This window comes from Gavialis gangeticus, unplaced genomic scaffold (assembly GCF_001723915.1).
Source record: "Gavialis gangeticus isolate Ggan-Ray unplaced genomic scaffold, GavGan_comp1, whole genome shotgun sequence".
Classification (NCBI taxonomy): Eukaryota; Metazoa; Chordata; order Crocodylia; family Gavialidae; genus Gavialis; species Gavialis gangeticus.
Genome location: NW_017729026.1, coordinates 12339198 through 12356011, shown reverse-complemented (window position 1 = coordinate 12356011; position 16814 = coordinate 12339198). Strand labels below are relative to the sequence as shown.

The window sequence follows — 16814 nt, the reverse complement described above, 5'->3', positions numbered from 1 at the left end:
CACAGACATCCCTTTGCAGGCATATGCCTGCAGTGGCTAAGGCTAGAAGCTGGGGGGCACTAGAGCTGTCCTCCCTTCCCTTCCATGGTGCTGAGCAGAAGCGGGTGGGGGGCAGGGGAGATGTGGCTAGAACTCGCTGACTAGGGAGGAGTGTAAACTCCAACCCTGCCTACAGAGTCCCAGGTTTTTCCCCACTCACTGCTCAAGGGATGGGGAGTGTTGCTAGACCCTGCATCTGTTGATGATACTGAATTTTTCAATCTCGCTCTCCCTGCTTCTTCAGACTGTCTGCAAACCAGGTCATTGCTAACACCATTCTATAACCCCTCTTGAAGACTGACATATTGCATCTAGCAGGTTGCTTTTTAGAAGAAAGTTTATCAGCCCATCAATCCCTACAAAAGAAAACATCCCTCTCACTAGCTTCAAGCTCTCTTATCTGGAGGATGAAGCCACTAGCGATCTGCCCTTTGTTCCAGTAAAATTGAAGACCCAACACAGACACCTCTCAGAGGTAGCTAGCTTGGGAGTTAGGGAGTGTCTAAAGCCATGGACAGACATGCTGTGTGAAGCACTCTAAACAGTTAGAGGACCAATGAAGTCTTAAAAATTAGCCCAAGTATTTAAAAAACAACTTAAAAAAAGGAGGAATATTTATGAAGCACTTTATTTTGAAGCATTTCCTGAAACATCGGCTCCTTCACACAGAGTGCTATAGGGGGGTGTTCAATCCTCCAGCAGTCTTCAGTGGTTTACTTCCCTACCCCCATGGGGACTAAGGGAGGAGACAGCATAACAGACAGCCAATGAAGACTTTCCTTTGTGCTCAGCTATCTGTGAGAATCTCTGGAGATTGGATGTCAAGAGGCATTGCAAGTCCAGAATACTCTGGCTCCAGCACCCATGAAGTACCATAGATATCAGAGTTCTGTAAAGTTTCCAGGCTCCTAGAACTGGGTTTCCATGGTAGGTACCTAATTCATGCATAAGCTATTTTGTCATCCAGATACAAGAGAGAGCTGGCAGAAGAAACTGGCAGGCATGGAGAATGCACACCAAGAGCACTGCATTCAGTACAAAGTGCAGCAGCTATGGTTACTTTTACTCAAACACATAGACAGAGTAGGAAAAACAGTTTATATAAGCTTAGGAAATGGGAGACCCTCCTCATCTTGAAGAGAATTTTAACTCAGAAGAGTGCCCTAACCACCAGACCACAGAATAGCTGGAGGACACCTTCCTGTTGAATCTAGGCCATAAATGTAAGGCTCATGGATGACAAAGAGCAAACAAAGAAATTGATTATCTGGTCCCTACTGCAAGGTTATTTAAATTTTTTATCAAGCAACTGTTTAACGTAAAATGCATAAAAAGCATTCAGAGTAGGGCTTGGAACCTAAGTCGCCCTCCTCTTTCCTCAAGTGTCGCACCTACTAGATTACAGAATCAGGCTCTTTCTTGAATCCTTTGTCCCTCTGTGGCTCACATACTCAGGCATTCTTCATTGCACAGTAGTCAGCTTCAACAGGAAGCTGGATAAGTTTGTCCTCATCCACACAGTTCTACCAGGTTATGGCATTCTCCTTCAAGATGCGAGTCTGAGGCTTGCCTAGCTGGGGAGATCTAAATTCTAGGCTTCCCACTTCCTGAGAAAATGCTCTAGATACGGTATACAACAGGTATAGAGTGACACTACTACCATCAACACAATGAGAATGTGAACTCAATTGATTTAGCTATCTACTCTTAGGAACAATTCCTCTGGATCCTGGGTGGAGAAGGCACTCAAGTTTCAGAGAGGGGCAGGAGTTCACATACACCTCTGTTCTTAGGATTATTTCTTGGCTAGCTTTATTTGGCTTTCTGCTTGGTGCCAAGGATTGGATGAATCACACTTCAGAGGCATTTAGCGCTTTCCATTGACTGTATGTGGGACCTGGAATCTAGTTCTGTTTCTTTGAATCACCCTTTTGGGGCTAAGCACCTAATTTTTAAGCACCCTGGGTATGTTTACATGTTCATTAATGCACCATAGTTACGGCACATTAAATTTAATACTTGGATAACCAAGTATTAAATCAATGTGCAGTAACTCATGCTACTCTGCAGTAGCACTGGGTGCATGGGTTTTTAGTGATGCTTATTGCACAGTATCTTAATACTAATGTTACTACTTAATGTTGCTACTATGCAGTGACACATCAGCATGGTTTTTGCCTGGCATGCTACTGTGCAGTGTTATTAGGTTACTGCACAGTTCACATCTCATGTAGATGTGCCCCCTGAAGCCCAAGTTGGAAGTACCTAATGGTCTAATCTAGCTTTTGCCTTTAGTAACCAAATACCTTTTTTGGATCTGGCATCTAATCCTTCCTACACATACACAAGAATGCTACATGGAGTCCAAATACACTGGATACAGCTGCAATTCTTGAGTTTTAATCCAACTTCCACATGTTGGAAAGAACTATCAAGAGCCTAGAGGTCAGGATATTTGTGGTTGATATCTTTTATTGGGCCAGCTGTATGATTGGGATAGACTTAGACAAGGCTTCAATAACAGTGCATTCTTCTTCAGTTCTGAGAAAAAAACCCAAAAAGCTGCTGTACCCTTTTTCATTGCTGCTTTCACACCCCTTGATTACCTTTAGCTTTTTCCTCTTTCAGGTGTTTTTTCTCGACTGTTTTTTCTGTTCAGAAAAGAGAAACATAGCATACTTTTGAGAAGAGCCAGAGACAGTGGTGATCAAACTATTAATTTTATCCTTCAGCTGAAATTTGCTGAAAACTTTCAGAGATTTTCAAGGCAAAACTTTCAGATATGTTTTTCAAACAATAACAAAAGCATAACTTGTAATAGCCATAACAATGATATCAAAATACTGCAGCAATACAGTGATTTTTTCATATTCATAGTCATACACATAGAAACACTTCTCTAGTAATAAGAGCTTACCTTTTTTTTCTTTTGCAGCTTGTTCTGTGTTTTTCCGGGCTAAAAAGATTTACAAAGAAACATCATTAAATGCAAGGCCTGGAAAATATGGGGCCCTATTTTAGGCACTTAAATATCTAAACTTCATTAGTCTCCCTGAAGTTACATCGGCATTGAATGGTCCAATACAATATAAACTATATGTCCACAACACGATATACTCCTTTAATTAAGCTTTATAACCAATATTCTTTTATTAGTTTGACATTTGGGTATTCCCTTCTGCAACATCCCTTTCCTAGTCCCTCCCAGAATAAAGCCAGTAAGCTATGACTCTAGTGAACTAAGCACACTGAGATGAACAAATTTGCTTCAGGTGTCTGTACCAGTCCAGCATTCCTTGTTGAGTACAGCAGGTACCTGGTAATCTGCCTCAGATTTGTTTATTTACACACTATGTGACCCAACCAGCTGGAATAAAGGTTCATTCAATGTATTCTGCTGTATGTGTTATCTGATTAGCACTGAGCAGGCTGGTGTTAATCACCTCTAACTCACACCTATACACACTCAAATAAATAAATAAATACATGAACACAGCAAAAAAAATCAGGTCTTCGGGTCAGATGCTTGGCTGAAATAAATTAGCTTTGATTTAAAGACTTCAGTGAAGCAACACTGATTTATGGCAGCTGAGGTTGCAAGATTGCATGTTCACTAGTTCTTTCTTTTAGACATTTCCGATATGTATCATATTTACCTGCAACTGTGATTTCAGCTGCTGGTTCTTCAGGACAAAAATCAGAAATTAAATTGAAAAAAAAAGAAGAATATCAAACATAATATCATTTTTCTTTCTTTTTTCCCCCTAGAAATTGACAGTTTTGATACATCTTAACCTTCAACTGCAAATTCTCCACAGGATATTAGTTTGCAAAGAAATGAGTTCTTACAACACCAATGAAAGATGCAAGCCCTGTTCTTTGAAGTAGTATAATCCAACAAGTGGTGGTTTCTGCAAATGCAGTTATTCTGCCAATCAAAGCTTTTCAGGCTCACGAATATTTAAACAGAGTTCTTTTCAGATAAGCATTCAAGGGTAAAGCTGTCTGGTTTTTTTTCTTTCCCATGAAGCATGTTCAATGTAAATTTTCACTCCTGGTATGCTACTGTCCGTATATCCTCAGGGTTTTGACATTGGTCTGTTATCTGACCTTGGACAAATGGCTTCAACTCTCTGTCTGTTTCCTCTATGCATCTGTCTGACCAGTCATTTTAGACTGTAAGCTATTTGGAGTTAGAAATATTTCTTATTATGTGTTTGTACAATGTCTAGCAAATGTTTCATTTTTTGTCAATGGGTACAAATAATAAATATGGTGGGCCACCTACCACTGTCTCTGGCTGCACCAGGGGTTGATGGAGCTCCAGAGATGCTCCTGTCCTTCTCTATCTGGGCTGCATGGGAAACTGGGCTCAGGTGGGGATAGTGGCAGTGGAAGCATTGGGAAGGTTCCTTTCCCTGATCCTGCTCCCAGCCTGCCTGGGAACAAATGGGGATATTGGGCAGGGAGCAGGAACTGGTGCACTGCTGTCACTGCTGCTCCTGGTTGAGCCTGGCCTTCACAGACCCCACCTGGAGCAGGGCAGGAGTAGTGGCAGGAGGATTAGTGGCAGCAGTGGGTAGGGGAGGGGGCATGGCAGAGGAGGGGAGTTGCCACTGAGCACAGCGGGGAAGGAAGGGAGGAGGGGGGAATTCTCATCTGCTTCAGGGACTTAAAACATTCCCTGACAGTGTGCTCTGAAAGGGAAGGCTTGACTGTAGCACTGCACTCCCTCTGGATCTGCCACTGTTGTTTAACCTGTCTGATCTTGAGCAGATGCTTGAGTTTCCAAGCTGTGAGTGCCCCAACTATAAAGCAATCGTTCTTAAATTCTTTGGACCATTGTCGTCATTTTTCACTGACCACCTTGCATCTTTATCACCAATCCTTTAACAGAAAAGGGGAAGAGTGGTCTTAATTTTACATTAATTCACAGATCACCAGTGGTCCACAGTCTAATGTTTAGGAACCACTGGTATTGGGTATTCTGGAATAGGGATCTCTTCTACCGAAGCTGTTCCCCATTTTATAAATAACTTAAATATTCATTGTAGAAGGGATGGGAGCCAATATCTCCCAGATGAATGCCCTAACCACCAGGATATGGAATCATGTTCTTTCTCACCCAGTGAGCATTTACTTATTTTACTTCATATTTACTTATTTTATAATAGCTTCAACAGGAGAAATGAGACAGATACAAACAGAATACCCTAAGAACTCACTTTCGTGAGAGGTATAATGCCTCATGTTTCTTTAGGTTGCTCCTATATCCTAGCTATGCATTCTAATGAATGAACTTTGGGGTTGGATCAGGTGGGAACCATCACGTTCTTTTTTTGCAGAACATGCACCAAACCCCAGTGGAGGGTTCAGTGCCATGAATCCCAAATAGAGGATACCCTAGCTTTCTTTGTGGGTTTTTGCTTAGGCCTTACTCCTCAGGATTTCTTGCATACTGAAGCAATCAGCATTTAATTCCTGTTTAGACATTCTACCCATGAATTCTGTAAGTCAGGATACCTAACTAGTAGTTAAGGAAATAGGTTGCCAAAAATCGTGCTGCTGTGTTTTCCCTTGCTTATTCAGAGATCCTTCTGTCCCTATTCTACTTGGATCCCCAGCTAAGCTACTTCTCTCCATTGGCTTTTGAACTATAAATTGGTTTGATTACTTGACCAGGTCATACTCGGGAGGTATGTAAAGGAGATGTAAACTGCTTTTGTGGTTTTTCTCACTCTTACCACTGGTAAAGTTCCTGGCTAGACTACCATAATGCATACACACTTAGAAAAGCTGGGAGTTGAAATCTTCTAGTGTTGTTAAATATTCTGAATATGTTCAGAGGAATTGCAACCCGTGGTTGGGAGTTGTATCACTGAATTCTGTAGGAGCACAGTTGGCCAATGCTTTTGAAAATTCCCAGCATAAATGTTCTATCCTGTTGAATGTCAGACGTTTTATATAATTAAAACAATTGCTTATATATGGAGTAAATGCTACCAGCTTTGTCTTCTTGTCAAGATAGCTAGTCATACTTTGACAGTCGTTAAAATAGTCATTATGTGAGAAATGTCTTTTAGAGTTGATTAAAGCCTCCTGTTTTACAAATGATTAATTCCCATCTCAGGCATTGCTACTCATTAAATTGAAAATAAAGAAAATAGAATCGTTTTCTAATTCCTTTAATGGCCAAGTGCTAATTAATTTAGTTGATCACTACTAAAACACCCCCCCACACACGTGTGTGTGTGTGTATGTGTGTGTGTGTGTGTGTGCGTGTATATAATTTGGGGGTACTTCAAATTTAGCCTTTAATTTCTATTTATAGTCTGCTTTTCATGTAATGAGCCAAATTCTGTCCTGATTTATACCCCATCCAATGATTCAAGTGTGGTTGTATAGCATATAAATTGGGAAGGAATTTGACTCAATATGCATGTACACATTTACTTTGTTACACCTGAACTCCCAAGACCATTACCATTGATTATTCAGTATCCATGGTTTCACAGCACATATTGATTTGCACAACTTTTCTCTCCTTGTTACTATGAAGTGTACATACATTAATGAAAAACATCTGAAGTGAAGCCACAGAGAGCATGCAGTCCTACCCAAAATTAAATGCTCTCCTTTGAGTGAAAAGATCATTTTAAACCCATCAGTATTCATGTCATACCAAATATGTCTATAAAGCTGATCTAGCAAATCTTTAGCTAAATCAACTCAGGAATTATTGGTCAGTGTAAACAGTATAGCTAAAATATTTTGGTACACAATTGGGTTCCTGTTTGACAATAATTTTCTTTTAATTAAAAATGATTAATCAAGATCTATGTGATTGCTTTATGCAATAAATTGTAGGTGCAAGGAAGCTGGTGTATGTATTTCTCTATACAGGTTACTTTACCATATTTTAGCTATCATTTGTTCTTGGCATGTATTAGAGTAGAAATGGAAAATCATTAGGGATTAATTCTTGTGAAGAAGGCTTGAGCAAATATCTGCTTTTGCCTATGATTTTGTAGTACAAGACAGTGTATCAAAAACATTCTCATATAGGCAGGTTGTCACAGACAGCACAATCTGCCAATATGTAGATCCAGTGGCTGTAATATCCTGAACAAACACATACAACAGACCTGAGGAAAGCAAGGGGGAAAAAGTCATCAAACTGTTTCCAGGTAAATATTATGTATTCAGTTAGAAAAACAACAACTAAAAATATTGATACAGTAATGTATTTGCATCATGGGAATTGTATTTTGAGTATTTCATGTCCCTATCCTTACCTTTTATAAGCATCAACACAAACGTTTATTGATATTATTATTGCTATTTTATCATAAGATGAAAATATGAAATATGTGCTTTCCTGACATAATTAACATTGATCCTAATTTGGCTTAACCTACACAAACTCACATTCTCCCCATCAAAGACATTGTTCCATAATCCTTACCAGGAATTTTCTGATGAGAATTTCCCCTTCAACTTCCATTGAATCTCATTTTTAATATATTTCATTGTCTACTATTTTATAGAATATTAGGTAGAATTAAAAACAGCTTTGTATTAAAAGTAAGCCAACAAAGTTCAATCAATTATATACATATTCTTTTAACTCACTTATAATTTACTCATTTATTCTGATTATATATTAGTATGGAAAGAAACCTGGTGGCCACACCCAAACATATGCAATTGTAAAAAGTAAAACTGAAAACCAGTTTAGTGTGTTAGCTACAACTTTGAAATATTTTATCATGAATAACTTCTGCACGGTAAGATGTTGTTAAGCAGAATAATTAAAATTGTAAAGCACCTGTAACATCAAAAAGGAGAATAATATCCATACAGGTAATACAATTTAAAAAAACAGAGACCAAATTAGGACACAGCGCATCTAAAAGACAGGTTCAGGATTGGCAAGAAATATACTATGATACATACTTGCTGTTGCTTTTGGTTTGTCTGTGAAGTAAGAAATTATAATAACATTCAGAAAATATGTGATGGGAGAGGGGCGCATGATTTTTTTTTGCAGAGAATGACTTTGTTTATTTTCTAATACAGCTAAGAATCTTTTTATTGGTGTACGTATTGGTATTAATATCTTTATAATTCTTTATAATAATAATGCTAACTTTAAGATCTGATGAAAACTGCAGTAGAGGAACTCTATATAACAATTATTATAATTAATAACAATCTTACTTCTATATAGTTTTCATGCTGATGTCCAGAATAGACTACATTTTTTTCCTATTTGTGGAAACATTTCACAGTGCAACTGCACTGCACTTCTACAGTAAATATATTGTATACGTTGTACAGTATTGCTGCATATCAATTGACTATTCAGCCATTTAGTTGAATCTGTGTGATTGAACAGCCCAATATATAATATATGTACCTAGCTACTCTTGAGGAAAATGTAATTGTTTGTGGTCCTGAGGAAATGAACTTTTGACATCGAATATAACATACAATGAAATCTAAATAAATGGCATAATGGTACCTAGGATACTTAGTAAGTGAAAGTATTTAAGACAAACAGACACAAGTCTTTTGATTTGCCTGGCATAATTCTGTTGCTGGCATAACCCTTGACTTTGGTTAAATTAAGGAACCAAGAGCTGGTTATTTAAAAAAACAGACAGAAGTATTCTAACTATAAGACTACTCTATATAATGACTATAAAACGTTAGTGTCACAGTATATTTGGCATTTTGCGTGTTCTGACATTTGTCATAATCATAAACAATGCAATCATTTATCTACATTTACCTGCAATTACATTTATCTACATAGCAGATTCAAATCTAATGAAATTCAAAACATAGTAGTACCTACCTGCTTTTGTTTGTAGAACTTTTTCATGTTTGACACCTTCATGCACTACATAAAAGTAGTACCACAAACAAGTTGTCAATCATTGTGTGTGCGAGAGAAAGTGTTTAATTTTATAATAAGAAAGATCAGTATATATTTTTTTAAAGATTAAACATTTATCTTATATTGTTCATGCTGTTATTGCTAGAAGAAAATAAAACAACCAGCCTCTAACAGATTATGTATTATGAAACCTGCAGTATGGAAGCAATGCTTAGTTATATGACCCCTTGTTGCACATATATAGCAGCTATAATATTACCACGAGTTACACATGTACAATAAGTGATAAGACAACCTAGGAATATGAAGATTCAAAGCTTATGCAGCAAAAACAACACAGGGTAACTTTTTAAAGCAATTTTAGAATTTTGAACACATAACACAATCACATCAGTAGTTGAAAGCTATTAGTAATTATGAATTCTCAAAAAGAGGAGTACTAAGCAAACTCAACATTTTTTAACCTAGTAATTATGTTTTTAAGTTAGCTGAAATCCGAAAGTCCAGAATACATCTCCATAAACCTGACTAGATTATATGTCAACTATGGAAAGTAAGAGGAATAGTGCTACTTCAGAGGTAATGCAGGGGGTGTTGTTTTTCTCTCCTTTTTTTAATCAGTTTTCATAATAATTACTAATCTTTGTAGAGTTCCCTGGATTTTTGCTGGCAATAGGAAAGACAATGAGACTTTGATTTAAAAACACAAAGGACTAGCATTGCACAATTTATATGAAATGAGCAGACTGGTTTAAAAGGAAATTATAACAACAAAGGAATTACAACAACAGGTTTCATTTTGCAATAACAGCTAGGATAAATACATCCATGCAGGGGCAGAATAACTCTTTTAGCAGAAGAATCAAGTGAGTAATATGCTAGACATTATTTCCTTCTCTGAGGATCTCATCATTGTCAAACAATCTGAGAGTAGAAGGAAGTGAGTGCTTAAAGGGGAACTGTAAAGCTGTGATAGAAAGAAATATAATTCATTACTGAAATAAGGGTAAGTGCATCTGTCCTACAACTGTTAAAGTGAATCATAGACCTTCAAGTGAATAATTCCACAGAACAATACATTCTGGGAAATGCGTAGCAAACCAAGATATGAAGGGGATTTCACACAGATGCTAGTTTTCTAGCGAGGCCTTCTTCTTGTGCAAACAATCTTTTGGGGTTGGGAGCATTTATGGGTTTAACACAACGTTCATTTTGTATCTCACCTTTACATACTGAGGGAAAGAATTATGTAGAAATTCAGCAAATATACTACATATTGGGTGTGTTTACATGTGCCCCTAACTGTGCATTACCCGCTGATACTGTGCAGTCCAGGTGGTGCATGGATTGTTTTCGACACTACTGTGCAGTAGCGGTGGAGTCACGGTTAGTGCCTGCCGGCGCTATGTCACTGTAGTGATGAGCTATGATGCTGTAGTTCATCACTAAGCGATGTAACATCTCGTGCAGACGTGCCCAGTAAGGTGCTATGACTTTTTTACCAATAAACTGGGGCAAATTCCTCTCTCAGTTACATTTTATCTCTCTTTTGAGTAAGAGGAAATTTTGTTCTGTTTGTCATTTTTTCCACGTTTTTTATTTGAATACTGGTGTTCCCTCAACTCCAATTGACTGTTAATGATGCCTTTAAATAAGTATGCTACTCCTTTGTTAATATTTGCATTGATATTTGTGTAAGTTGAATTCTGTGCTAAAGCATCTGATTATGGACAATGGAATGAGCTACGATAAACAAAGATATTCGAGCAAAAAATGACAGAGATGTACAATGGCAGAGAAAACAACGTAGCTTTAAGCAAAACTAAAAATGACCAATATAAAGCTTGTATTTGTTAATACTAAATTAGTCACACATATCCAGCTTATCACAAGATTTAACCTTATCAAGGTATGTATCATATACCTGCTGGCTTTGGCTTGACTACAGAGGATGTAAAAAAGGTAAATCATAATATTTATAGATAAAGAATGAAGATAAACTGTAGCTTTTTACTTCCAGATGTTCAAATCCCAGCTTTTTCTCCATTTCTATATTATGCTCTCATTCTTAGCTCAACCCTCTGATTTTCTTCACATGTAAAGATGCATAAGTAGTAAATCACTGTAGGCTAGATTTAGAGGGGTAAGTGCTGAACTGCTTATATCCCTACATGTCCCACCAGCTGCATAACTTTTAGTTTGTCACTCTTAAAATAATCTTATAGTACCATGACATTTATACATTTACTCACAACAACTGCAAATCATAGGAATATTGTGAGGTATTAAAGTTAGTATGTGTTAAGAGAGAACCCTTGCCTGCAAGGGAAAAACTCTGCAATGCCATGAGGGCATTTAACATGTGCTAACTGCTTAAATGTGCGTCTGCTCACATTTTAACTGAACGCAATGCGTACTAACTTTAACAAGTCACAACATTCCAATAATTTGCAACCATTGCAAGTGAGTGTGTGACACTCAGTTGGATGCACAATGGCTTTAGTACTTCTCCTGCTTCAGTATGTATACCAGGAGTAATTCTAAAGAAGGCTTCTTTTCTATACGGGCTAAGAAGCTAATAGAGTACTACAGCTGGTTAAGATTTTGAAATAACTGTTTCCACTCATGATGAACCAACTTGGAAATGTTGGGTTGGATAAGCATAAAAAATTGGATTATCCAATCAACTGAAACTTATGTTGGAGTTCTCACAAGAATGGACTTCAGTGTATCTGGCACTTCTGTTTCCAATCACAGACATATATACTACAAGAAGACTTGCCATGGTAATTTCTCACTTCCGATTTTGTTCAGAAACCAAAATGATACATTGTTATTTATAGTAATACATATAATTTAATAGCTAATAATTAACCATTGATAGTGAAGTGACTATTAATCCTTAAGCGATTATCTATAATTAATGCTACACACATTTTATATCACAATCTCATGGCACCACTGTCTATGAGTTCATAGAATCACAGGAAAGTAGGGCTGGAAGGGACCTCAGGGATATCTAGTCCAGCTCCTTACTCAAGGAAGGATCATCTGTGACTAAACCATCCCATTCAAGTGTCTGTCTAACCTGTTTTAGGTCCTTGGCAGATATTCAATTAAAGGCATGATGGGATCTGACCTGTGATCACAATAATCATACCTCCTGTCATGCTACATGTGCATAGTAGAAGGACCAGACTGCAGTCATGCCCTATGGCCAGTGCAGCAGGAGCCTGGGATCATGAACCAAGGATGCTCCTGCACTGGCAAGTAGCAAGCCAGCTTCCCAGTCCATCCAGCCTGGAGCACCAGTCAGCCAGTCAGCATTCCCAGTCTCAGGAGTGCACCAGAGAAAATTGCTCTGATGCACTTTGAAGGCTAAGAGAGCTGGTTGTCTCATGGCAGCTCCCAGCTTTGGGAATATATTAGAGTGAAGGTCTCCAGTGCACTTTCAAGACAGGAAGTTCTGATCAGCTGACTGGCACTCCCAGTCTCAGAAGCACACTGGAATAAAGGTTGGGATCTCCAATCAGCTGATCGGTCAGGCCACATGTTCATGTTAAGGAGTGATGGAAACCAGCCACAAAGTTATTAGATGCGTTTTGTGTAATACAGTTATGGCTTATTCCTTGTTTTACTGTGCCATCCATTTCATGAGGGTATGGCCAGTTTAATTAACTAGCTAATCACATCTTAAATATAACATCTGTCAGGGGCCTCAGAACATTCAAGGATGGAGGTGGAGATTATTTAGGTAAAGAGTTGGAAAGCAATGAGTCTGGTTAATGTCCACTGGTGAATAATGATAAGGAACCAGTCAGAATTACCAGGAAGGAAAGAAAGTCCAATTTGAAAACTTCTCCATTGGACATTAACAGTGGCAAGGCTGCAACTACAGACTGTGAGATCTTCCACATGGGTCATAGCTAAATAAATGTTTCCATACCAGTGAATGTGAGATTTAATCAAAGGTCTTACTGTAGTCTGTAGAATACCTAGGGGTTTTCTTTCTTATATTATTAATATTAGTGATACTATTACTATTATTATAACTATTATATATATAACTATAACTACTATAACTATTACTTCTAACTGCTACTATCACCATTCCTGCCACTATAATATCTAAAAGAACCGATTGTGGATCACAATCCACAGGCTTAAAGTCTAAGTTGGTACTATACACAACTGACTCACAAATACACTCTCTCTCTCTCTCTAAAACGAAACACAACACAACACAACACACATATATTCATGGGGACTGTCTGGATCAAATGTCACAAGTTACATATTTCAAAATTATTCTAAGCAATGATGCAAATGCAGTACTTTAATGTTGATCTAGAACAGTAGTAAAAAAATATAAATCTAGGAAGGATGATGTCTTCCTACCTGATTTTTCAGTGGGAGATGATTTTTCATGTTTTTTCTCCTCTGTATTGAGTAAAAGGTACACAAGTTACACATATCACAGTGACCAAATAAATGCCTCTTTTAGTATCATTATTTCATTGTAGTACCATAAAATAGCTAGATTTCTAATGCGTTTGGGCTACCTGATTCAATCAAATTTCATTGTAGAGTCACTTATTTGGCCTTAAATCTTAGTTTAAAATCTAGAAAAAAGCAACACACTTCATAGTGTCTTTCAACTGGCCACTCTTCCAACAAATGTCTTCTAACAACTTAATCAGAACAATTTTGGGATATCCACACCATAATCTAAGCACTTAGACAACAAAACTCTTGTCTTCACTGCCAAGCTGTTGCAAAACATTTCCCACCAACCTATTCCTGTTCTGTGTGCTCCAAATCCTGGAAATGAGGCAAGGCAACCACCACAGGGCACCACTAAGAATGTGTCTAGAGACACTATTAATAGAAAAGTGAAAATGCCCTCAGCTGTAGGTCACCCACTTCCTGAGACCCCCAATACATGGGTGCAAGTATTCTCCTGACTTGTGCACTGTGAGGTGTACTGTGGAGGGTGCTCAGTCGCCTCCTCCACCCACACCACTGTTGGAGCTGTGGCACTTCACAAAATTGTGAACAAGTTCCCAATCAGTTCCATTTTTTAAAGTTTTAAATATAATGTACATCTGCACCCAGGGTTTATGGCTGAGCTAAAAAACTTTTGTGAAGACAGGCAACTTCCTCTGGGATGGAATTATGAGCATAATTACTTTTGAGAGAAGAAGTGTAGGCCCCTTACATCTTCTTAGTGTATCCTAGTGCATAGTTTAGCAGTCAGGGTAGGCAAAATACAGCCCACAAGCTGAATCCAACCCACCAGGCCATTCTATCTGGCATGTAGTACCTCTAAAAAATTTAGAAAATTAATATTTATCTGCCCCAGCTGTCTGTGAAAGATGACAGCAGCCAGGGGCAGTAGGTCCCAGGGGAAGCCCTGGCAGGCTCCTGCAACAGCAGGGCTCACCCAGCCCCAATCCCCAGCTAGAAGCCCCTGCCTAGCAGGGGCTTCTGGCCTGGGACCGTGGGGCTGTTTGCACCTCCCTGGCCTGAGCAGGAAATTCAGGTAAGAAGGGGGTGTGGAGGCAGGCAGGAAGGTGGGGAAAATGGGGGGCAGTGGAAGTGAGCAGGTGTGCAGGAGTGTGGGGCCCATGCCAGTGTCCCAGGGCCAGTGCTGGTGAGGCCTGGAATGGGGTGGTAGGAGCACAGGGCATGGGCTGGTAGGGGTCTGTGGAGCCGGGTTGTGCTGCACCAGCAGGGAGAGAGAGGAGCTGGCCTGGCTTCATAGAGCCCCAGCTAGCTGGGACCCTGTGCTCCTGCCATCTGCTCTCGGCCCTGCTGGTACTGGCCCTGAGGCACCAGCATGGGTCTCGTGCTCCCACCTGGCTGCCACTGGCTGCCATGTGGCTGCTTGTTCCCAGCCCCAACTGTCCCAGCCCTGTGGCACAGGTGGGGATGACCGCAAGCAACTTCGACCCCATGCACCCCACAGTCACCCATCTGGGCTGAACAAGCTGCTGCTCAGCATGGGGAAAAAGCAGCCCCTCCCCCTCCCGCTGCCAGCATTCCTTGTAGCAGCCGCCCAGAGCCCATGCAAGGCTGTCCTGCCTCTCCGCCACATCCCTACCACCTGTGTGGCAGCAGTGGCAATGGAGAGTGGGCACAGGCAGCCCCTTGTGGGCTCCATGCAGCTGCTGCAGGGAGCCCCAGCAGTGGTGGGTGGGGGGAAGCAGCTGCTTTTGCCCCACCCCAGCAGCAGTTTGTGTCCCACCACCACTGCCACTCAGCTTGTCGGGTGAGCCTGAAGTTGCCACAGGGCCCAAGCTGCTAGTGACATTGATAGACAAATTGCAGCTGAGTGTGGGGGAAAAAGCATCCCACCCCTGCTTGCCACCTGGCAGTCTGCTGGAGCCTGCTCCATTCTAGGCTCTGCTGCGGCTCCTTTGCCCCTGGCTCTGTGCTGCCCAGCATGGCAGCAGTGGCCATGTGGAGCAGCTGCACTGGGCATCACAGAGCCAATGGCAATGGAGCCACAGCAGAGCCTAGAACACGTGTGGGTTCCCCCAGCAAACACTGCCCAGCAGCGGCGAGGAGTAGGGGCGCTTTCATCCGCTCCAGCAGCAGTTCATGCCCTGTTTCTGGTGCCACTGCTGCTCAGCCTGACAGATGAGTCCAGAGCTGGTGTGGGGCCCAGGCTGGCAGCAGTGGTGAGGAACAAACTGCAGCTGAGTGTGGGGGAAGAGTGGCCCCCTCCCCTCCTGCTGCCAGCACTCCCTGCACCATCTGCTTGGAGCCCACATGGGGCTGCCTGTGCCCACTCTTCATTGCCACCACTGTCCCATAGGTGGCAGAGATGCAGAGGAGAGGCAGAACAGCCCTGTGTGGGATCTGGGTGGCTGCTGCAGGGAGCACTGGTGGCAGGAGGGGGAGAAGTTGCTTTTCTCCCATGCTGAGCCGCAGCTTGTTCCCTGCCACCACTGCTGCTCAGCCTGGATGGGCCAGTAGGATGCGCATGGAGTTGGTGCTGCTTGCAATCTTCCCTGCCTGTGTCATGGAACTGAGACAGGTGGGGCTGGGAGTGAGCAGGTGCATGGCAGCTGGATGGGAGCTGTGGCTTCCAGCTCCGGTAGTTAAGTGTTGGAGGCAGGACAGCCCTGGGAGGGAGAAAACTGGCTCTGTGTGCCCTGTCCTGTTCCCACCACCATGGCTGAGCCTGGTAAGGTGCTGCCCATGCACCGTGCCCCACACCAGGCCAGGCAGGACCCTCCAACCCTGCCTGCAGCTTGGATCAGGGGGATGCAGGAAGGGAAATGCCGAGGGCAGAGGATGGGGAGGCAGCTCTGCTGCTTGCTGCTAGGAAAGGCAGCAGAACCCCTTCTTTCTGGGCAGCCCCAACTGGGTCCCCCTGGGCCACTACCTGTGCAGCCCCCTCCCCTGCAGGGTCCCCCAGTGCCCCAACCCCATCCAATCCTTGCAACTCCACCCCCCCATAAAAATTAAATTTAAACATGTACATTAAAATTTAAATCTGTAAATTATAGTGTTTGCAGGTCAACAGTATAAAAAGGTTGGGAATCCCTGCCATAGACCCCTGCCAGCTCACACCCCCTGCTTCTACCACCCCACTCTGGGCCTCACAGGCCCTGCACTCCTGCACGCCTGCCCATTTTCACTCCCCCCCTCCCCTGCTGCCACTTTCTCCACCTTCCTGCCCACCCACCAGCTGCTCTGAATCCTGTGGCTCCCATACCCACAATACAATACCCACACACACACATCCGCATAAACCCCCATACTGACCCACCCACAACTCCCCACAAACCCCACATCACCCACAGACCCTCCCACAAACACCATACCCACCCCCACACAAACCCACACCCCTTGACAAATCCCG

General features: G+C 41.4%; 1 protein-coding gene and 1 long non-coding RNA gene across 2 annotated transcripts in view; both read right to left on the bottom strand.

Moving 5' to 3' along the window:
* LOC109299543 overlaps nt 1–2692 on the bottom strand; it is a 40196-nt gene extending 37504 nt beyond the window's left edge. Inside the window, exon 1 of the long non-coding RNA XR_002097909.1 lies at nt 2646–2692. This is a non-coding gene — a long non-coding RNA (uncharacterized LOC109299543). The remainder of the gene's footprint in view (nt 1–2645) is intronic.
* A 5241-nt stretch (nt 2693–7933) lies between these two features.
* LOC109299694 (sporozoite surface protein 2-like) overlaps nt 7934–16814 on the bottom strand; it is a 154025-nt gene continuing 145144 nt past the window's right edge. The window contains exons 21-24 of the mRNA XM_019520214.1: nt 13340–13381; nt 10866–10883; nt 8900–8944; nt 7934–8016 (exon numbers count right to left, since the gene is read on the bottom strand). Of these exons, the coding sequence (XP_019375759.1) occupies nt 7949–8016; nt 8900–8944; nt 10866–10883; nt 13340–13381 (173 nt within the window). The 3' untranslated portion in view covers nt 7934–7948. The remainder of the gene's footprint in view (nt 8017–8899; nt 8945–10865; nt 10884–13339; nt 13382–16814) is intronic.